This window comes from Tachyglossus aculeatus, chromosome 2 (assembly GCF_015852505.1).
Source record: "Tachyglossus aculeatus isolate mTacAcu1 chromosome 2, mTacAcu1.pri, whole genome shotgun sequence".
NCBI lineage: Eukaryota > Metazoa > Chordata > Mammalia > Monotremata > Tachyglossidae > Tachyglossus > Tachyglossus aculeatus.
Window position 1 is genome coordinate 106,694,441 of NC_052067.1, and position 24,087 is coordinate 106,718,527.

At 45.0% G+C, this 24,087-nt stretch overlaps 1 protein-coding gene across 6 annotated transcripts in view; it reads right to left on the bottom strand.

The window, feature by feature from the left end:
• IL1R1 (interleukin 1 receptor type 1) overlaps positions 1 to 24,087 on the bottom strand; it is an 83,826-nt gene that overhangs the window by 17,415 nt on the left and 42,324 nt on the right. For 4 of the 6 annotated variants that reach the window (XM_038772906.1, XM_038772924.1, XM_038772941.1 and 1 more), the window contains exons 2-5: positions 7,682 to 7,773; positions 6,970 to 7,036; positions 5,969 to 6,203; positions 4,058 to 4,247 (exon numbers count right to left, since the gene is read on the bottom strand). In XM_038772906.1, the coding sequence (XP_038628834.1) occupies positions 4,058 to 4,247; positions 5,969 to 6,203; positions 6,970 to 7,027 (483 nt within the window). In that variant the 5' untranslated portion in view covers positions 7,028 to 7,036; positions 7,682 to 7,773. The other 2 variants (XM_038772916.1, XM_038772951.1) reach the window with 2 other exon arrangements.

Sequence of the window (24,087 nt, forward strand, 5' to 3'; positions counted from 1 at the left end):
AAGAAGTTAAAAAAAATCCACAGAAATCACTCCACATCCTATCAGTGGAAGAAACTGCATTTTAATCCCTGCCATTGCCCTAAAATGTGCCCTATCCGAACTAGTCTCTTCTTCTCTAGGATCCTCTGTACTGACCCCGATCTCCCAGGCAGATAGAAAGGAGGAGGGAAACAATGAGAAGCAGCATGTTCTTGTGGCTAGAGCACAGGAATGGGAATCAAAAGACCTGAGTTCTAATCCCAGCTCCACCACTTGTCTGCTTTGGACACTGGGCAAGCAATTTCACTTCTTTGTGTCTCAGTTACCTCATCTATAAAATGGGAATTAAATCTTCTTCCTTCTAATTTAGACTACGATCCCCATGTGATACAGGAATTGTGTCCAACCTGATGATTCTGTTTCTACCCCAGAGTTTAGTATAGGGCTTGGCATACAGTAGGCACTTAACAAATTCCATAAAAAAGAAGAGGGAGCAGCCCAGAGCAGAGACTGGGTGTGTTCTAGAGAAGTAGCATGGCTCAACGGAAAGGGCACGGGGTTTGGAGTTAGAGGTCATGGGTTCAAATCCCAGCTCCGTCAACTGTGTGACTTTGGGCAAGCCACTTAACTTCTCTGTGCCTCAGTTCCCTCATCTGTAAAATGGGGATTGACTGTGAGCCCCCCATAGGACAACCTGGTCACCTTGTAAACTCCCCAGCTCTTAGAACAGTGCTTTGCACATAGTAAGTGCTTAATAAATGCCATTATTATTATTATTATTGTTATTATTCTAGGTGGGGGTGATATGGAAGAAATAGGTCAGAACTGCTGTGGTTTCTCCATCCCTGGAACTTTGGGTATTGCTGGCAGTTGGGGCAGAAAGTAGAAGGAAGGCTGGGTGTCAGAATGGAGCTGGGTGTCAGAATGGAGTTACTCCCCTGCCATTTGCATCTTCCAGGGTTCTGACTGTGAGCATGAGCGTGCCATGGGACACTGCATCTCCTGTTTTCTGGAGACCCAGAGGGCCAGGTGGCAAATCCCAGAGATGAAAGTCTGGAGCAGGATGGTGTCACCCCTTTAATTCAGCCCCAAATCTGGATCAGCCAGCAGATTTGGAAACTTCCTGAGTGGCATATTCTATGGCCTTTCCTGAGAATCTGAAACATGTAGGGGAAGGGCTCAGGAGGTCCAGACTGAACCATGATGCACCAAGCTGGCCTACCTCTGTCTCCCTCACCTTCAGAGCTGACTTCCAGAGGTGCTGCAGACAGGTATGACTCTTTCTTGCTGTCCGAGCCAAGGCTGGCCCCGGACCTCTGAGATGGCCAATGGCCGGGGGCAACTTCCTGAGATTACACTGGGCTGAGGGATGTGCCAAGTAGCCCAGGGCATTTCTTAGAAGCCAGTGCAGGCTGTTTTGGTGACTCCGGTGAGGAGGCACTCCCCCATCCACACTGGCTGGGGGAGCTCAGGAGAGACACACTTCCTCCCGGCCAGCCCAGGTATCATTCAAGCATATTTATAGAGCATTTACTGTGTGCAGAGCACTGTACACGATGCTTGGGTGAGGACAGTATAACAGAGTTGGTAGACACATTCCCTGCCCACAAAAAGCTTGCAGTCTATAGAAGGTGTGTTCCTAGAAACTCTGTGTCTCTGAGCCCCAGTCTCTGCCGCCTAGTAACCCTGCTATAGAGTGTTCCTCAGTGCCGGGAGTGACGGCCCAGCCTCTGACACTTTCAGTCACTAAATGACCACATGGGGTTGCTATCTCTAGTTCCAGTTCTATCAACAGCTGTGGCTGATTTAACAAAGGAGTGGGCTGACTGGTCAAGGACAAGAGGGAAACATACCCAGGAAACTCCTGCGAGGACTCTAAAAATTCATTTTGAAAAAAAAATGGTATTTGTTAATCACTTATTATGTGGCATGCACTGTAATAAACACTTGGGTAGATACAAGCTAATCAGGTTGGACATAGTCCCTGTCCCATAAGGGACTCACAGCCTTAATCCCTATTTTACAGATGAGGTAACTAAGACACAGTGTAACACTGTTTCATGGTCACACAGTAAACAAGTAGAGGAGTCAGGGTTAGAACTCAGGTCTTCTGACTTCCAGGCTGGGTCTCTTTCCACTAGGCCATACTGCTTCTTATGCTACAGATTCAGTGGTTCCTCATTTTCATACCACTGACCCAATCATTATCCTGCTGCCCCATTCAGCAGAGCATTTTAAGACTTCTCAGTTTCCCCTCCCCTCCCAGCCAGAGCCTTGCCTCCATTAAGTTTGAAGGAGACAGGCCTGGGAAGGAACGTGAGTTGAACAGCATGACTTTAGAAGAGGATTCTGTTCAGCAGAGGACACTGCAGTGCAGGGAAAATGGAAAGTGCTTGTGGGAAAAGAGCACTGGGAAACCCTCTGACCAAGATGATACCCTAAAGGAGGTCATTAAAACCAAGTGGCACACTCCATTCAGCTGTCTTTTTGGTGGAATGTATTTCTTATCTCACTTGAGGTCACTGCCTCCAGTCACCTAATAAAGGGGGTAGAGGGAGGGCACTGAGGCTGCTATGCAGCCCCAAAGAAGTGGAATACTTTATTCTAATCTTTCTAGTCTCTAGAAGAGAAATAAGAGTCTACGGAAAGATATTAACTCTTTCAGGCCAGCACCAATAGCTGCCTGATTGGATGTGGCTGGGTAGGCCATGGCCCCCATTTGGTTCATTGCAGTCCTAAAAGAAACCCCATTCCAATGGCACACTCAGTTCTGGTTCAGGCCCAGTTCTGTCCATTAGCTGTCTAGTAGGTCTGCAACCCTGGAGGGTCAAGGCCAATCAATTGATTGACTACTGTGAGCTGAGTACTGTGCTAAGCACCTGTGATGTAGAAGAAGCCTTGCAGATCCCCCAACCCCAAAAAATTTAGGGAGATAAATCAGCTCCTATTCCCCCATGGGGTGAGAAGACAGTTTGTGTTTTTATTCAGCAGTTTCACATGACCCATTTGGTCCAGAACCAACCAAGGTTCATCTAGACTGTATGCTCCTTTTTTTAAAATAAAAAAAAAATGTTTGTTTTTGTTAAGCACTTACTATGCACCAGGCACTACACTAAGTGCTGATAGAAGCTAGTCAGGTTCCACATGGGGGTCACAATTGTAATCCCTATTTTATATATGAGGTACCTGAGGCACAGAGAAGTTAAATGACTTGCCCAAGGTCACACAGCAGACAAATTAAGGAGACAGGATTAGACTCTTTGTGGGCAGGGGGTGTGTCTGTGTCTACCAAATCTGTTATACGGTACTCTCCCAAGTGCTTGGTACAGGGTTCTGCACACAGTAAGCACTCAGTAAATACAATTGACTGATTGATTGATTAGGGTCTTGCACCCACTATATGGGTGGGGAAACTCAAGACCCTAGCTCCTCTGAGTCTTACCCAGGACCAGGCCAGTCCCCCAGAGATCAGGTCTCCTGGACACAGATGGCCCCAGGCCACCCCAACACTGAACTTGGACAATATGGGGAATTAGAGGAAATGCATCATTCTTTCGTACTAGAGTATGCTGGACAGATTTCGGGTCATTGATTTCAGCTGTCTGAGGCAGAATCCCCTGTTGTTTACTTCTTCACGGTCTCCACTTTTCTGGTACTCACCAGTTAGTGGTGCTGGAAGAGAGCTTCTGGCAACACATAACCAGAAAACCAATGATGGCATACTCTCTCTCCTTCTCCTCATCTGGCTGGACAGAGGCAAGACATGGAACTGCCATCTTGTCTTCACCTCTGGTTTCTTTCCCACTCCAGTTGGCAAAACTGGCCACTTTCATCTGCCTGACCTGTCCCCAAATCTATGGAAACTGAGTTAACAGCTTTGCCCCTAGGTGCCAACCCCAAAGGGGCAATGATCTTCTATGTTCCCACAGAGTATGAGCTTATACCCATGTTAAATAAGACTCTTGGAAGGATTTTCCATTATTCATTCTGGATGATCTACTCTTTGACTAAACTACCCCCTGAATTATGTGAAATGAAAACATAACATCAAAAACAAAAGTGAGGGAGAGATTCTTACCTTATACCATTGAACTGCAGGTAACTGATTGTTTTTATCTCTTAAAAAGTTCATTTGGGGGCACACAATCTGCCCTCCTACAGACCGGAATATCTGTTGCTTGTATAAGCTTTCATTTTGGTAACATAAGCCGGGCTCATTCTTCAAAACAGTTATGTTCATTTTCACTCTCAAGCAGTGGGTCAAATTTCTAGAAGGATAATAAAACAACTGATTGAAGTGTCTTCACAATACCGCTCTTGCTAAGCTTTCTGTCCTCTCCCAGAATGTAAATGTACCACCTTCATCAGCACCAACAGCCTTTACTGTGCAGTTACTATGGGCTGAATACTATATTGTGCCCGTAGGAGAAATGACCATAAAGAGTAAGCTATAAAAACAGTAAAAGATAGATATGATGGAGATTCCTTTCAGAGTGATAGACAGGGAAGCCACATGGTGTAGTGGAAAAAGCATGAACTAGGAGTCAGAGGACCTGAGTTCTAATCCCAGCTCCACTCCTTGCCTGTTGTGTGATCTTAGGCAAGTCACAACTTCTCTGTGTCTTGTTTTCTTCATAAAATAGGGATTCAGTGCATATTCTCCCTTCTTCTTAGACTGTGAGCCCCAGGTGGGACAGGGACTGTGACTGTGTCTGACCTGATTATCTTGTATCCACCCAGCGCTTAGCTCAGCACTTGGCACATAGGAAGCATTTAAGAAGTGCCATTATAAAAAAATGGATGAGCCTCAGCTCAGAACATCAAGACCAGTGCTCTGCACACAGTAAGTGCTCAATAAATACGACTGAAGGAGTGAATGAAGACCAAGACCCTGCATTAGGGGTAATTAATAATAATGCTCATGGCTTGGGCAGACCACTCACACTTTCTCATTTATCCCAGGATGGGTCCTGCTGGGGAACCAAGAGCAACCGAGCAGGTAGGCTGGCAGGAGTGCAATTCACTGAAAAGCAGTGTGTCCTAGTGGAAAGACCACAGGTCTGGGAGTCAGAGGATGTGAGTTCTAATCCCGGCTCCATCACTTACCTGCTGTGTGACCTTGGGCAAGTCACTTAACTTCTCTGTGCCTCAGTTCCCTCATCTGTAAAATAGGGATTAAGACTCTTAGCTCCATGTGGGACAGGGACTGTATCCAACCTGATTATCTTTTATCTACCCCAGTGCTTAGAAAAGTGTTTGACATATAGTAAGTGCTTAACAAATATAATAATAATAATAATAAATGTGGCATTTGTTAAGTGCTTACTATGCGCCATTCATTCATTCAATCTTATATATTGAGTGCCCAGGCACTGTACTATGCGCTGGGATTGATACAAGCAAATCATGTTGGACACAGTCCCTGTGCCGTATGAGGCTCACAGTCTTAATCTCCATTTTACAGATGAAGGAACTGAGGCACAGAGAAGTGAAGTGACTTGTCAAAGGTCACACAACAGACAAGTAATAATAACAATAATAATAACGATACATTGAGAAGTGCAGCCTTTGTCCAGGTTAGGCAGCTGCACGTGGAATCAGGACTACTATCACTCAAGTCTCCTGATGCCCAGGGCACTGCTCCACCCTGTGCCTCAGGTGCTTCAGTAAAACTAAGAGGCAATAAGGGATTTAGCATAGGGTCTAAGGCGGGGAACAATGGGACCTAATTTACTCAGGAGATCAGACCCCACCCAGTTGCTTTGTGTAGGGTAGGTTGGTGGAGGGAATACCTGGATTAGGGGACCAGCAAGTGTGCTGTTTTAGATCAAACAATACTGAGGCATGAGGGCTGGTGTCCAGTTTGTGTTGAAGATGATCTCCCTAGGCAAGCGGAGAGGCACAGTTCTGGACAACTTTCTCAAATTTCTAAGGATCAACAACATCTTTGGCTCCGGGCTTTCCTACAAGCAATAAACTTAATCCTTACCTTGTAACACAGTAGTAATATCCAGAATCTTCTAGCTTAGTAGGTATAAACCAAAGGACATTTTTGACTTGATGAATCCGGGAACTGTTCTCCTTCGACACAGGGGTTTCACTCTCATGTCTATACCAAATCACGTCACTTTTAACACTTGTTTTGTCTCTGCTACATCGAACTGCATCAACTTCATTCTCTGTGGCAATATACATGATTCTGTCCTCTTTTTCCTGGCAGTTTTCTTTAAAAAAAAAAAAAGTGGAACTCGTGGATCTGCTTTTATTAGTGATCCTAACATTTGCAGAAGAAAAATATTTGCCTGGAAATCCCCACAAAGTGTTGTCCTTTCTCCTCAAAACTACTGTTAAAAGTTTCGAGGGAAAAAAACTCATCTCACACCAGTGACCCAAGCATTTAACCTCCTCATGCTTCAGCACGTTCACCTGAAAAGTGAAGCCCCTATTTCCTAAGGATTCCATGGACAAGTTGGATCATGTTGGCTCAGAGCACTGAACTCCAAGGGCAAACAAATAGTCATGACATGTCAGTCACCTACAAAACCTTTTTCTAATGCACGTGTTATTTTCCCTGTCGTATGTGAGTTTCACGTTAGGGAAGTTCTGGAAGGAAGCTAGGTTGACTGTGTGTGACACCTGGACCTCCTGCCTATCTCCAGGGACACACAAGGTATTGGTATATTGTAACATCCCAAGCGCTTAGTACAGTGCTCTGCACAGTGTGTGCTCAATAAATACAGTTGAATGAATGAATGAAGGCAAAGGCTGAGTCCCTGCATTTGTGCACCAGTGTGGGGGTCTCCTGCCTGCCTACACTGGCGCACAAATACTAGGACTCGGTCTTCACCCCATTGATCCCCCTGCGGACCCTCCAAAGGGCTCAGGGAGACAACGGGCAGATCCTTCTCCTGTGGCAGGGTTTAGCCTTGTGTTGTCTACAGGAGACCTCCTTCGCTGGAGAGGCCCAGAGCGCATTCCCATTTAACTCACCAGCCTGGAGGCAGGAAAAGTGCAGTGCCACCAAACAAGCCAACCGAAGCACAGCCATTATATTTCCCTGGAAAGAAAGAGAAGAGAAATACTGATGGTTTCTGCCAAATTCCTAAATGCAATTGCCCCTAGGTGCCCTCTGCTGTGGTAACACACCCTTGGCTGAGAGACAACCTGGATGCCACCCAAGGCCTGGGAAGCAATTTCCAGTACCAGGAGTCAGCCAGGCACAGGAGAAAAGCCACATCTAGCTCCTGATCCTGCCCATCCCTCCTTGGACCACCTTGGAGTGGCCCTGCACCCTCTTGGATCAGCGCTGGTCATTCTGGCTTTAAGGGAACCTACTTATCACCGACTTTTCCTTCCAGCGTGTCTTTTGTGGTGTCCAGGTGCTGGGTAGCTGCTTCAATAGATCCAGGCCATGAAGCACATGGGACCTGCAGATGGCAGCCCATCCAATTCCAAAGGACAAGACTGGCTCTTTAGAAAGAATTTCCAAATTTCCAGTAAACAGAAGAAGCAGGCATACTGCGCACACCAATTATGAATAGAACATTCAGCAGTGCTTTCCAACATTTTCCATTCTGAGGCCCGCTTTCTCCTGATATATGCATGATCTGGGACTGGTCTCCCCTCCACCCCCACCCCAATTCCCATTCCCCCACCTCCCTGCCAAAGCACATGTTTACCTGCAGGCTCAATATTCTGTTACCTGGGATGGTAGAACCCTTGTAGCCCTGCCTCTGTGCTCTATGGATCCTGGATGGTGCTGGACTGCTTAGCACCTTTAAGGAGTTAATTCACCTGAATGAGAAAGGAGCCAATTAGACATGCCTCATGCCAATTTCCAGTGTGAAGTTATGCAAACAAGAGTACACACATGTCTCCACAGACAAATTAGAAGTTCTAGGATGAATTTGTAGTTCTTATTTACTATTCCTGAAAAAGGATATTGGGAAAGAAAAATCTCTGGTGACTACAAAGAAAAATTAAATAGGGAAAATCAAATCTTTGGGCAATATGGCTTGAATTAGCATGGCATTTTAATTTTACCCAAGCACTTTCACATCAGTTAACTCATTCTATCCTCACAACCCTTCTGAGAAGTATTATTGTTCCCATTTTACAAATAAGGAACCTGAGAACTAGAAAGGTTAAATCCAAGGTCACACAACAGGCCAGCACAAGAACCGGGACTAGAACCCATGTCTCCTTACTCTCAGAACAGTGCTCTTTCCATTAGACACCAATGAGAGCTGTCCTTTGCCTTCAAATTTTACTCAGTAGGAAAGGTACTTCTCCCAAGGTATATTAAAAGGGAGCAAAACTGGGAACAACAAGTTTACCATGTGCTAAGCACTGGAGTAAATTCAATATAATCGGATTTGTTGTAGCTCCTATCCCTCCCAGGAAAGATAACACCGAGGAGAATAGAGCACAACAGTGGCCGGTGAACAGAATTAAAAGAAAGAGAGACTACCTAAGAGACCCAGGGACTAATGAAGAATTGGACTTTCCCCTATTCAAACAAGACTGGGAGTGGGGGATCAGGATGGGAGATGGATGGGAGAACTGAGGGAGATGAAGAGAAACTCAGGGCAAAGAAGGCTAAAATGAACCAGGGAGAATACAAGAAAGAAGGTGAGATAAGCATGAGGGAATAGATGGGAAAAGAGAAAAGACCTTTCCTGTCCATCTAAACCGCTACCACATTAATACAATCACTCATCCTATCCAGCCTAGATTACTGCATCAGCCTCCTTGCTGACCTCCCAACCTCCTGCCTCTCCCCACTCCAGTCCATATTTCACTCTGCTGCCCCGATCATCTATCTACAGAAAAGTTCAGGACATGTCACCCCCATCCTCAGAAATATCCAGTGGTTGCCTATCCACTTCTGTATCAAACAAAAACTCCTAACCATTGGTTTTAAAGCACTCCATCACCTCATCCCTTCCTACCTCACCTTGCTTCTCTCCTTCTACAACCCAGACCACACACTTCACTACTCTGGTGCTAACCTTCTCACTGTGCCTCAGTCCCGACCCCTGGACCACATCCTGCCTCTGGCCTGGAATGCCCTCCCTCCTCAAATCTGCCTGACAATTACTCTCCCCCACTTCAAAACCTTTCTGAAGGCATATCTCCTCCAAAAGTCTTACCCAGACTAAGCCCCACTTTTCCTTAACTCCCACTCCCTTCTGCGAAGCTGTGACTTGCTTCCTTTGCTCTTCCCCCTTCTCCCCGCATGACAACATTTATGTATATATCTGTAATTTCATTTATTTATATTCATGTCTGTTTATTTGTATTGATGTTTGTCTCCCGGATCCCAGACTCTGAGCTTATTAGTACAGTGCTCTGCCAAATAGACTACAAAGAAAAATAAATAAATAAATACGACTGGATGAATGAATGAATTGTGGGCAGGGATTGTCACTCTTTATTGTTGTAATATACTTTACCACAGTAAGCACTTAATAAAGATGATTGAATGAATGAATGAATGAGAAGGTAGGAGGTGGAGGGCAAGCTTGGGAGGGAACAGTCCTGTGGCCAGACATGCATTCACACTCACTCACTCACTCACTCTCTCTCTCTCTCTCTCTCTCTCTCTCTCTCTCTCTCTCTCTCTTTCCCTCTCTCTTTCTTTCATACACACACATATATACACACACGACCAGGCCTCCCCCTCCTACCCAGAAATTCACCTCACTGGTACCTCTAGCTCACAATAAAAATACATATATTCCTGGGGCCAAGTGGGACTGGAGTGTGGAAGGTCACACACCCTAGGAGAGTCACGGGATTGGTAATGACGGAAGGGGAAGAGGGAGGAAGTATATAAGCAAGGAAGAGTGAAGGGGCCAGGATGATTTGTAACTCTCCAATTTTAGTTGTGGGAGGGGAAGATAGGATAAATTCATTCTCTCTGAAACAGCATCTCCCATCCCAGAACCTGGAAATGAATAAACTAATAATAATAATAATAATAAAAGTGCTTACTATGTGCCAAGCACTGCACTAAGCGCTGGGGTAGATACAAAACAATCAGTTCCCACATGGCATTCACACTCTTAGTAGAGGGAGAACAGCTACTGAATCCCCATTTTCCAGATGAAGGAACTGAGAGAAGTGAAGTGACTTGCCCAAGGTCACACAGCAGAGAGGTGGCAGAGCTGGGATTAGAACCCAGGTCCTCTGGCTCCCAGGCCCAGACTCTTTCCATGCTGTTTTCTGTGTGTGGGAACACAAAGGACTAAATCTTACACCATTCAGGTTTAGCAAATGAGCAGATTGATAGTCTATCTTGGAACCTAGGAAATCTGCTGAATCAGTGAAGTAGCATCTGGGAAGGTGGTATAATTCCAAAGACAGATCCCACCAGGAATCTGTCTCTAGCGTGGGATATTCTGCACAGTATTGCTGCATCCCAGCTGACCAGCCAGTGGCAAGAGGAGAGAGAGTTTCGCTCAGAAATCAGGAAGTGCAAGTCACTAGAACAACCCAAATCCCTGACCTATGAAGATAAGATTGTGGGTTGGTTTTTTCAGGGGGTTTCTTTGTCGAGATATGAGAAGGGCACATCACATGAATGTTTCCTCTCCAGTACAATGACTAAGATTAGAATTAAATAAAAGTCTTTCAAAATATCCCCAAAGAAAAGGCTGAGCTGTTCTACCCTATAATTTTACGGGGAGGATAAAAGTCCTATGAGAATGGTCATTTCTAAAATCAATCAATCAATCAATCATATTTATTGAGCACTTACTGTGTGCAGAGCACTGTACTAAGTGCTTGGGAAGTACAAGTTGGCAACATATAGAGACAGTCCCTACCCAACAGTGGGCTCACAGTCTAGAAGGGGGAGACAGAGAACAAAACCAAACATACTAACAAAATAAAATAAATAGAATAGATATGTACAAGTAAAATAAATAAATAAATAAATAGAGTAATAAATATGTACAAACATATATACATATATACAGGTGCTGTGGGGAAGGGAAGGAGGTAAGATTGGGGATGGAGAGGGGGGCGAGGGGGCGAGGAAGGAAGGGGCTCAGTCTGGGAAGGCCTCCTGGAGGAGGTGAGCTCTCAGTAGGGCCTTGAAGGGAGGAAGAGAGCTAGCTTGGCGGATGGGCAGAGGGAGGGCATTCCAGGCCCGGGGGTCGATGGCGGGACAGGCGAGAACGAGGTACGGTGAGGAGATTAGCGGCGGAGGGGCGGAGGGTGCGGGCTGGGATGTAGAAGGAGAGAAGGGAGGTGAGGTAGGAGGGGGCGAGGTGATGGAGAGCCTTGAAGCCCAGGGTGAGGAGTTTCTGCCTGATGCGCAGATTGATTGGTAGCCACTGGAGATTTTTGAGGAGGGGAATAACATGCCAAAAGCGTTTCTGGACAAAGACAATCCAGGAAGCAGCATGAAGTATGGATTGAAGTGGGGAGAGACACGAGGATGGGAGATCAGAGAGAAGGCTGATGCAGTAGTCCAGACGTGATAGGATGAGAGCTTGAACGAGCAGGGTAGCGGTTTGGATGGAGAGGAAACGGTGGATCTTGGAAGCCCTCCTAGTGTTCATTAAGGATACACTGACTAGTAATTGAAGAGTCATAAGGAAACAGTGTAGCCTAGTGGAAAGAGTACGGGCCTGTGTTCTAATCCCAGCCCTGCCATGTGTCTGCTGTATGACCTCGGGCAAGTCAGTTCCCTAATCTGTAAAATGGTGACTCAATACCTGTTCTCTTACTTAGACTGGGAACCCAATGTGGGACAGAGACTGCATCCAGCCTGATTAGCTTGTGTCTACCCCAGAGCTTAGTAGAGTGCCTGGCACATAGAAAGCACTTAACAAGTACCATTAAAAATTGTATCATCATTAATAATCAAATAAAGTTCATCTAAAAGTAACTGTTCCAAGACAAACATGGTACCCTGAATTTCTCACATCCCCACAAGAGTAAAGAAATCCCAGTAGATGTTCACTGGACATTCTGAGTGGAACCAGTGAACAAATTTTCTTCTCTTACATTTCCAGAATTCTTCAATCACTGACCATATAAACCATTAGGTCATGTGACTTTCTGATTATTTTTACCCTATTAATGATCCTGTAAAAGTCTAGGTGTCATCATGCTTGGAATTTTAAAGAATTAGACCATTCCCAATAAGCACATGGATATAAACCCCTACAAATCCACAAATTTAAGAAATTGTAGCAATTTAAAGACTTCGTTCAACTGAAGTGATACTTAAAACGAGAATCAGTGACAAATTATTTCCATTATTTGCTTGTGCCGAAAGTAGTCTCAAACCATTAAAGACAAGAAAAAGGCAGATGAAGTGATTTTCACTGAGAGACTTTGAGAAGTGATTGCAAACAAATCTTGAGAACATTGTGAGAGGTATAGTGCATTTGACTCTCCTTCCACCACCTAGAATTCTTTGGCTTCGTCTTCATGGGGAAATCATTATGGCATTTGAACAAAAATGCACAGAATCCAACTGAACATCAAGATCATCACCTTTACCCAACTAATATCAAGGGAGTGTGATCCTATTACTTGTGAAAAATCAAGATGGAAGAACTGAAAAGCGTTGTGTTGAGGTGATGCAGACAGGGTGTCCCTCCTTCCCTTGCCCCTCCTTCCCCCCAATATGAGACTGGGGTCCATCTATTTGAATACTGAAGCTGATTGATGATCGATTAAAGCACTCCTTTACCCCACTTTCAGGCTGCCTTCAGCTTGAAATTAGTCAGTCAATCATATTTATTGAGCACTAACTGTGTGCAGAGCACTGTACTAAATGCTTGGGAAAGTAGACTATAACAGAGTTGGTAGACACGTTCCCTGCCCACAGTCTACAGGGGAAGATATCCTAAGGGTCCATCTATGGTGGGAAAGGATGTAAAATCCCAAAACATTATTTGTTAATCAGGCAAACAGAAAAAAATGAACATTTCTAAGTCAAGTACAGAGGTAGGACTTGAGGGCCATGGTTTGTCTTGTCTAATAAGGACAGCACAAAACCAGCCGCAATTAGGTTGTAGAATGTTGTTAGATTTGGCCTTCATAGATCCAGACCAAAAAATAGAATAGTTATAACAGATCATTTGGAAGCAGGTTGGCCTAGTGGAGAGCTCAATTCTGGGTGTCAGAAGATCTGGGTTCTAATCCCCGCTCTGCCACTTGTCTGCTGTGTGACCTTGGGCAAATCACTTGACTTCTCTGTGCCTCAGTTACCTCATCTGTAAAATGGGGATTAAGATGGTGAACCCTATGTAGGACATGAACTCTGTCCAATCCAATGAGCTTGTATCTACTCCAAAGCTTAGCACAGTGCCTGGCATTTATTGAGCGCTTAACAAATAACACAAAAAAGAAAAATTATCTTCCAAAAATACTTAACCCATGCAGAATCTGCCAGTCACTCCTTTATATACAACAAGGAAAGCCACCCAAAAGAAATGTCCAATTGAAGAATGAATCCCTTGCAATGCCATTCACCTTATTATACACAAAGATAATCAAACATTTTTGCACTTAATGATAGGAAACTGAATGCCCACCTGGAGGTTGAAACTGCAAAGTAAGAGCACCTAACCCTGTACTGGCTGGTAAACTTTCTGAAGACGGCTCTGGATATCAGACTACATATGGGAAGGGCCTGTTACCATCCTACAGATTACACACAAAACCCCAAAGCCTAACTTTGCTCTCTCTGCTTGAAACTTTTTCAGGACAAATAGTTACATTATAAAAAATAAGAATCAGAAGCAAATTGCTTTTTGTTTGATATATCAATTCCATTTTGACAATGATGGATTCTTTAAATTGTTAATGATCCATCATTAAAGTAGTTTTATCAGGCTGGGAATGTGTCTTTTTACTGTTGTACTGTACTTTCCCAAGCACTTAGTACAGTGCACTTCACACAGTAAGCGCTCAATAAATATGATTGAATGAATGAATGAATGAATGAATCTACCTGTTGTTTGAAAAGCCCCTAACTCTTAAAAATCTAAGTCTGAGATCTCCTGGAACTGCACATTTGTTGTCAGGCCGAATCCCTGAATGAACTGTTGACGTTTCGTGTTTGTGCTCCTTACCTGGCAGTTCTGTCACATAATACTGGTCCCTAAAATGGGAAGGTTTAGGGCAAAATCTGATAGAGAGATTTTCAAAATACCTCTAGAGAAAAGAAATCACTGACCTATGGGAAAAAGCTCATAAGAAGGTGCCAGAGTTTTTTACTAGGCCAATAAATTACCGGACAAGAATTATTGTGCTATTATTAAGTAAGCAATTACTAGTCAGGAATCATTGCACTAGTAGGAAGCAGCGTGGCTTAGTGGAAAGAGCCCGGGCTTGGGAGTCGGAGGTCGTGGGTTCTAATCCCAGCTCAGGCCCTTGTCAGCTGTGTGACCTTGGGCAAGTCACTTAACTTCTCTGTGCCTCAGTTACCTCATCTGTAAAATGGGGATGAAGACTGTGCACCCCACGTGGGACAACCTGATCACCTTGTCTCCTCCTCAGCGCTTAGAACAGTGCTTGGTACCTAGTAAGCGCTTAACAAATACCAACATTATTATTAGTATTGAGTAAACAATTGATTTTCCTATCAGAAAGTAATTTTGTAGTATCATGGAAGTAATTTTCTGGATTTATTGCCCTAGAAACCACAGAAGGTCCATTCAGGAGCCCCCTGGGCATCTAAACAGCCCCACTGAGGAATGCAGAGCTGACTCCAAACCTTGAAAGAGAGTAGAGAAAGTGCCTCCCTCACTCAAACCCCACTGACTAGAGGACCATGACTGGTCATGTCTTCTCCAAGAGGCCTTCCCCAATTAAGACCTCTTTCTCCCGATTCCATCTGCCTTCTGCATCATCTATGCACTTGGCTCTATACCCTTTGGGCATTTGGTACTCACCCCATCATCATCCCCGCAGCACTTATGTACATAACCATGATTTATTTATTTATATTAATGTCTGTCTATCCCTCAAGCCTATAGGGCAAGAAATGTGTCTAACAATTCTGTTATATTGTACTCTCCTAAGCATTTAGTACGGTGCTCTGCACACAGTAATAAATACCATTGACTGGTGGGTTTAACCTTATGGTACAAACACACAACAGAAATCTACCAAACACTACACAAAGAAAGCCCAAGCACTTTCCAAGCACTCTGTAAAATGTTCTGCATAAAATGCTCGATAAATACTACTATTAATAATAATAATGGCATTTATTAAGCACTTCCGATGTTCAAAGCACTGTTCTAAGCACAGGGGAGGTTACAAGATTATGAGGTTGTTCCACGGGGGGCTCACAGTCTTAATCCCCATTTTACAGATGAGGTAACTGAGGCACAGAGAAGTTAAGTGATTTGCCTAAAGTCACACAGCTGACAATTGGTGGAGCTGGGATTTGAACCCGTGACCTCTTACTCCCAAGCCCATGTTCTTTTCACTGAGCCACACTGCTTCTCTGAGATAAATACCACTGTAATGCTGATGAGATCAGCAGTCACCCCATAAGGGGAAGAGCACTTGTTGCACACAACCTAGCCACCCTGTCAACATCACAGCACTGTTTGCAACCAAACTTCCAGGGGAAGCAGCTTATGAGACAGTTGTCAAAAGCAACCCCAAATGGGGAGGACAGCCAGAGGGGACTAGACATTCAGTTGTTTCTAGCCTTTCAAAACTGCCCTGAGGCATTAGTGAAAGTGCCTAATTACCGTGATGCCTTTCTGTGAAGAGAAATTTCATCAGTGATGATGATGATGATGGTGGTATTTGTTAAGTGCTTACTATATGTCAAGCACTGCTATTAGAACTGGGGTAGATAAAATCTAATCAGGTTGGACACAATCTCTGCCCCTCATGGGACTCACAGTCTTAGTCCCCATTTTACAGATGTGGAAACTGAGGCACAGAGAAGTTAAGTGATTTGCCCAAGGTCACACAGCGGACAAGTGGTAGAGCCAGGATTAGAGCCCAGGTCCTTCTGACTCCCCCAGGCCTGTGTTCTATCCACTAGGCCATGCTGCTTCTCTGCAAATCAGTGCAGATACCCCGCTCCTGACAGGTTCAGATGAATAAGATTCTCCAGTAGAGAAACCAACCAGCACAGGCCCTCTAGGGAGCAAATATCTAAACAGTCTAAATATCTAAATATCTAAACAGTCTAAAACAGTCTTTTAGACTGTGAGCCCACTGTTGGTTAGGGACCGTCTCTATATGTTGCCAACTTGTACTTCCCAAGCGCTTAGTACAGTGCTCTGCACACAGTAAGTGCTCAATAAATACGATTGATTGAAATATGATGGCTCAGCCAGGGAAAATCTTTACAGTGTACTAATGTGGAAAAGATGGTCTGGCTCTCCTCAATCTCATCAAATCAGACACACACACACTTATAAAAAGGCACCAGAAATAAGATCATCTTCTTACCCTGAAATTCATTCTATAAGCCACTGTTTTTTGGGAGGGTGTTTTTGTGATATTTGTTAAGTGTTTACTATGTGCCCAACACTGTACTAAGCACTGGGGTAGATACACACTAATTGGGTTAGACACAGTCCATGTCCCACATGGGGCTCATGGTTTTAATCACTAGACTGTGAGCCCGTTGTTGGGTAGGGACCGTCTCTATATGTTGCCGACTTGTACTTCCCAAGAGCTTAGTACAGTGCTCTGCACACAGTAAGCATTCAATAAATACAACTGAAAGAATGAATGAATGGATGAGGTAACGTAGGCAGAGAGAAGTGAAATGACTTACCCAAGGTCACACCATAGGCAAGTGGCAGAATCGGGATTAGCACCCAGGTCCTTCTGACTTCCAGGGCTGTGCTCTATCTACTAGGCCATGCTGCTTCTCACTGTTGGCAGGTTTACCTCATCACTCCAAGGGCAGCTCAAAATACCCCCATTCCTCTCTCCTCTCTCTTCCAGCCCCACCTCAGAGTTCATACCAGTTGGGCTGGTTGCCTGGTGCTGTTTTCAAGCATTCTTCAGCTCTGTAGCCTCACATTCACTGGGGCTACAGGTCCTGCCCAGAAATCCTATTGCTAATCGTGCTACCAATAGGCCTTGCCCCGTGAAGCTGAGTGGTATCTTGCATCATATCCCCGTGAGACTAGGTTGCTGCTCATCCAGTGTTAGATCTGGCTTCCATCCAAGTCTCACAGTCATGAAACACGGTTGGGTAATGCCATCCCTCTGTGTACCTCAGATGGGTAGACTCCTAAATGACAGTCTAGTTTCCTCCACTTTGTTCTGAGTATCAGACAGTGGCTTTCAGTTCCATGTTGCCAATTAAAATATTTGACTGAATTTAGAGGGTATCTGGCACAGGCTGGCCAACATCCTTTTCTTTTGTTAGGTTTGACCAACAGTCATCAGACTTCACAAAGCATTCTCTCAACTTTGATATGTCTTTCTGTTTGTCTTTCTTGGTCATGTCTCCCCTGTCCTAAAAAACACCCTTCTTGGATCCCAGGGTTCCCTCCAGTTATTGCCCCATCTCCCTCCTACCATTCCTCCCTCCGCACATCCACCAAGCTAGCTCTCTTCCTCCCTTCAAGGCCCTACTGAGAGCTCACCTCCTCCAGGAGGCCTTCCCAGACTGGGCCCCCTTCTTCCTCTCCCCCTCCTCCCCCTCTCCATCCCCCCCGCCTTACCTCCTTCCCTTCCCCAAAGCACCCGTATATATGTATATATGTTTATACATATTTATTACTCTATTTATTTATTTATTTTAATTGTACATATTCTATTTATTTTATTTTGTTAATATGTTTTGTTTTGTTCTCTGTCTCCCCCTTCTAGACTGTGAGCCCTCTGTTGGGTACGGACCGTCTCTATATGTTGCCATCCTGTACTTCCCAAGTGCTTAGTACAGTGCTCTGCACACAGTAAGCACTCAATAAATATGATTGAATGAATGAATGAATGAATTCCTCTCCAAACTCTTTGAGCGAGTTGTCTACACCTGCTGCCTCCACTTCCTCTCCTCTAATTCTCTCCTTGACCCCCTCCAATCTGGCTTCCATTCCATTCAATCTGTGGAAACTGCCCTTTCTGAGGTCCCCAGTGATCTCCTCCTTCCCAAATCCAACATCCTCTACTAATCCTCTTTGACCTCTCAGCCACCTTCAACACTGTTGATTACCCCCTTCTCCTGGAAACATTAATCAACCATGGCTTCACTGACACTTTCCTCTCCTGGTCCTCCTATCTCACTAGCTGGTTCTCCTCCTATATCACTAGCTGCTAATTCTCAGTCTCTTCCTTCTCTGCCTCCCCTCCTCTAACAGTGGGAGTCCCTCGAGGTTCAGTTCTGCGTCCCCTTCTATTTTCCATCTACACCCACTCTCTTGGAGAACTCGTTCTCTCCCATGACTTCAATGACTATTTCTATGTGGTGAGTCCCAACTCTACCTCTCTAGCCTTGATCTTTCTCCTTCTATGCAGTCTCATATTTCCTCCTGCCTTCAGGACATCTCTACTTGAAAGTCCCTCTGAACACCTCAGAGTTAACATGTCCAAAACAGTATTCCTCATCTTCCCATCCAAATTATACCTCCCCGGACTTTCCCATCACTATAGGCAGCACCGGCATCCTCACTGTCGCACAAACCTGTAACCTTGGCATTATCCTTAACTTATCTCTCTCATTCAACTCACTTATTCGATGTGTCACCAAGTCCTGTCCATTCACCCTTTACAACACCGCTAAAAGCCACCTTTTCCTCTCCATCCAAACTGCTACCATGTTAATAAAAGCACTTATCCCATCCTGACTTGATTACTTCATCAGCCTTCTTTGCTGACCTCTCCGCCTCCTGCCTCTCCCCACTCCAGTCCATACTTCACTCTGCTGCTCAGATCATTTTTCTACAGAACCATTCAGTCCATGTTTCCCCACTCCTCAAGAACTTCCAGTGGTTGCCCATTCCCATCCATATCAAATGGAAACTCCTTACCATCAACTTTAAAGAACTCAATCACCTCAATCACCTCTCTTACTTTACTTTTCTGATTTCCTACTACAATCCAGCCCACACACTTTGCTTCTCCAATGCCAACCTACTCACTGTACCTCAGTCTCATCCATCTCACCACTGACCCTTTATGCAGGTCTTGTCTCTGGCTTCATAATGGACAGATTATCATGCTCCCCACCTTCAAAGCCTTATTAAAAGCAGATCTTTTGGGAAGCAGCATGGCTCAGTGGAAAGAGCATGGGCTTTGGAGTCAGAGGTGGTGGGTTCAAATCCCGGCTCGGCCAATTGTCAGCTGTGTGACTTTGGGCAAGTCACTTAACTTCTCTGGGCCTCAGTTACCTCAGCTGTAAAATGGGGATTAAGACTGTGAGCCCCCCTTGGGACAACCTGATCACCTTGTAACATCCCCAGTGCTTAGAAGAGTGCTTTGCATACAGTAAGTGCTTAATAAATGCCATTATTATTATCTTCTCAAGACATCTTCCCTGAATAAGCTCTTACTCATTCTTCTCCCACACCCTGCTGGGTTGCTCTTGTGCTTGTATTTCCACTATGCACTTATGTACATATCCATAATTTTATTCATTAATATTAATGCCTTTATCCCTCTCCAGACTCTAATATTGTTGTGGATAGCAAATGCATTTGCATCTTTATTATAGGGTACTCAGGTGCTTAGTACATTGCTCTGCACACAGTAAGCACTCAAAAAGATGATTGAGTGATTGATTGATAAGGGTACTTTCAGGGCACTCTATGAGCTGCCACAAGCCCCAGGTGATAGAGCTCTGAGCCTGGAATACAGGAAATTGAAAGTGCTGCGTAGAAGTACTTACCATCTTGGTTGACCCAGCACACACCTTGGTAACTTCCCAAAGTTGGAAGGTGTGTTAAGGAATTCACCAGTGTTCTTTGGGCTGAGAAGCGGACTGTGCCATGTTTCACCATCTGCTCCCATGATATGGAAGAGCTAGTCCACATTTCAGTGAGAGCCTAGCTGTGTGTTGGAGTCAGTATTCTCTTCAGAAAAAGCACCCTTCCTCTCAACCAACTCTTTTTATCAGGAGCATGAGGAGCTGAAGGGATAGGAGGGACTCCAAGTAGCTCTTGGTCCTCATGGTGGGGAAAAACCATATCCAGAAAGCAGATCAATCAATTGATGGTATTTTTTGAGTACTTACTGTGTGCAGAGCATGGTACTAAGTGTTTGGGAGAGTTCAGTAAGACAGAATGGTAGTCACACACACAATCCCTGAGCACAGTGAGTTTATAGTCTAGAGATGGAGAAAACACTTAAGAAACATTCAGATGCTGTTCATATTTAGACTTGCAGTTCCAAAAGGATTCTCCTGATGTTTTCTTGAAGTTCCTTATCCTTATCCTTCAGCTACCAAAGCCATAACTTCCAAATCCACCTCTCTAGGGCTCCTCCACAACCCCATCCAGTCCTGCATCTCATGACTTCAGGAGATTTCCACTTGGATAACTCTCCAGCCCCTCAAACTCTAAATGTCGGTAATTAAACTCTTCAACATCCCTCCTAAATCCATTCCTCCTCTCCACTTCCCCTTGATTAAGTGCTTAATATGAGCCGACCACTGTACTAAGCCCTGGGGTTAATACAAGATAATCAAGTCACACCCAGTTTCACAATCATCGTCCCAGTAACTAAAAGCCACAACCCTGGTATCATCCATGACACCTCACTGTCATTAAACTTTCACATACAGTGAAAGGCTAATCCTGTGGATTCTTCCTCAAAATTGTTTCCCAGGTCTGCCTCTTCTTTCCCACCCTAAACAGCCACCACCCTGATTCAGGCATCTACTACTGTCTACTTGTTTTGTTTTGTTGTCTGTCTCCCCACTTCTAGACTGTGAGCCTGTTGTTGGGTAGGGACCATCTCTTTATGTTGCCGATTTGTACTTCCCAAGCGTTTAGTACAGTGTTCTGCACACAGTAAGCACTCAATAAATACAGTTGAATGAAGCATCTGCCGTGTTATATGATTAAATCACTGTATCACTCTCCTCACTCTTCTTTCTGCCTCCAGTCCCTGTCTCTCCTCCAGATAATTGTGGTTTTTGTTGAGCCCTCCCTATGTACAAAGCCCTGTACCAAGATCTGGGATAGATACAAGATAATCTGGTCCCAGATGGGGCTCACAGTTTAAGTTGAGGAAGAACAGGCTTTGAATCCCCATTTTTGCAGATGTGGGAACTGAGGCATAGAAAAATTAAGTAACAGGCAAGTGGCAGAGCTGGGATTAGAACCCAGTTCCCCCAACTCCTAGGACTGAGCTCTTTCCACCTAGGTCATGCTGCCCATGCTGCCAATCTGTTGCCTACCCTCTAGACTGTAAACTCATCCCCTAGACTGAAAGCTCATTGTAGGCAGGGAATGTGTCAGTTTATTGTTTTATTGTACTATCCCAAGCGCTTAGTACAGTGCTCTGCACACAGAATGAAATTCATTCATTCATCCATTCAGTTGCATTTATTGAGCGCTGTGTGCAGAGCACTGTACTAAGCACTTGGGAAATACAAATCGGCAACATATAGAGATGGTCCCTACCCAACAGCAGGCTCACAGTCTAGGAGGGGGACAGCCAACAAAACAAAACAAGTAGACAGGTGTCAATACCATAAAAAATTAATAGAATTATAGCTATGTATACATAATTAATAAATAAAGTAATACATATGTACAAATATACACAAGTGCTGTAGGGAGGGGAAGGGGTTAGGGCAGAGTTGGGGAGGTGATGGGGAGGGGAGGAGGAGGAGAGGAAAAGTGAGGGCTCAGTCTGGGAAGGTCTCCTGGAGGAGGTGAGCTCTCAGTAGGGCTTTGAAGGGAGGAAGAGATCTCGTTTGGCGGATGTGTGGAGGGAGGGCATTGCAGGCCAGAGGTAGGACGTGGGCCAGGGTGTGGTGGTGGGATAGGTGAGAACGAGGCACGGTGAGGTTAGCAGCAGAGGAGCAGAGTGTGCGGGCCGGGCTGCAGGAGAGAAGGGAAGTGAGGTAGGAGGGGGTGAGGTGATGGAGAGCTTTGAAGCCGAGAGTGAGGAGTTTTTGCTTGATTCGAAGGTTGATCGGCAACCACTGGAGATTTTTGAGGAGGGGAGTGACATGCCCAGAGCATTTCTGCACAAAGATGATCCGGGAAGCAGAGTGAAGTATAGACTGAAGTGGGAAGAGACAGGAGGATGGGAGATCAGAGAGGAGGCTAACGCAGTAATCCAGTCGGGATAGGATGAGACTGAACCAGCAAGGTAGTGGTTTGGATGGCGAGGAAAGGGCGGATCTTGGCGATGTTGTGGAGACGAGACTGGCAGGTTTTGGTGGCGGATTGGATGCGTAGGGTGAATGAGAGATTGGAGTCGAGGATGACACCAAGGTTGCGGGCTTGTGAGACGGGAAGGATGGCAATGCCATCCACAGTGACGGGAAACTCAGGGAGAGGACAGGGTTTGGGAGGGAAGACAAGGAGATCAGTCTTGGACATATTGAGTTTTAGATGGTAGGCAGACATCTAGATGGAGATGTCCTGAAGGCAGGAGATTAATAAATTGTTTTCCCAAAACCCTGCTCAGCCACACACACCTCTCCTCAAATCCCTCCAATGAGCCTATTTATTTTCACATCAAAGCCTTCCTACTACTGGCTTCAAGACTTTCCACTAGCTCTCTCCTTATTACAATTCAGTTCTCACCCATTACTCCCCAGCTCACACTCTGCTATTCCCCAACCTTTCAAACTGTATTCCTCTCCCATCTGACCAGCCACAGAACCTTCACCATGCAGTTCCATTTGACCTGGAATCCCCTTCCTCCTCATCTTAAAAGCTCTTCTAAAATCTCCCCTCCTCCATCATCATCAATGCATTTACTGAGCACTCACTGTACGCAATGCACTGTACTAAGCACTTGAGACTACACTAGAACTTCCCCTGACTAATATACCAGTATTCCAAGTCACATCAAACCAACAACTGCCTCATAACACAAAAGCATTTAATTTATAGCCAACAAATGTACATTGGATGGCACATTCAATTTTACGTATTCTGATTCCTCTATTTATAAATATTTTCAGGATTGTCTCCCCCACTAGATCACGTGCTTTTTTCTGAGAGCATGTTTGTTCATTCATTCACTCATTCAATCATATTTATTGAGCGCTTACTGTGTGCAGAGCACTATACTAAGTGCTTGGAAAGTACAAATGGGCAACAGATGGAGACAATCCCTACCCAACAATGGGCTCACAGTCTAGAAGGGGGAGACAAGTTTGTGCTTCAGTTGTATTGTCACAGAAGCTCAGTGTAGTGCATCGCACTCAGCAGGTGCTCAGTAAATACCATTGCTTCTCCTTCCATACAGTGCCACTGCCTCTCTGGGACCGTATGACTAACCCCGACTGTTTTCTTTCAACAGGACCCCAGATATCAGACAATCTCACCCTGGCAGTGTCTAATCAAGAGGGGTTGTAGGCGTGGTTATGATCTAGCTTACTCCTCCAATCTCTCTCCCCTCATTTGCTAGGTCACCAGCAGGTGCTGTAAGGCTACTAGCTCGCATTCAGGGTACTGCCTCTGTTGAATGGTACTCTCCCAACTGCTTAGTACAGTGCACTGCACACGGCCAGTGCTCAATAAATTCGATTGATGGATTGAATGATTGGTATTTCTCTGCAGCTGTGCCCTCATTCCCTTCACAGGGCTGCAGCTGACTGCTCATCGCCCCCAGGACTGCTCATGGGGCTGGTGGCTTGGGGTCTCTGTTTGGGGGCAGGAAAGAGCTTGACGCCAGGCCCGGGGGTGAACCAGTACAGTAGCAACAGCACAGGCTTGGGAGTCAGAGGACGTTGGTTCTAATCCCTGCTCTGCCACTCGTCTGCTGTGTGAGCTTGGGCAAGGCACTTAACTTCTCTGTGACTCAGTTACCTCATCTGTAAATCGAGGACAACCTGATTACCTTGTATCCACCCCAATGCGTAGAACAGTGCTTGGCACATAGTAGGTGCTCAATAAGTACTATTATTATTATTATTATTATTATTCTGCCCCTGAAAGTGGGAGATGGGCTAGGCAATCCAGGCCC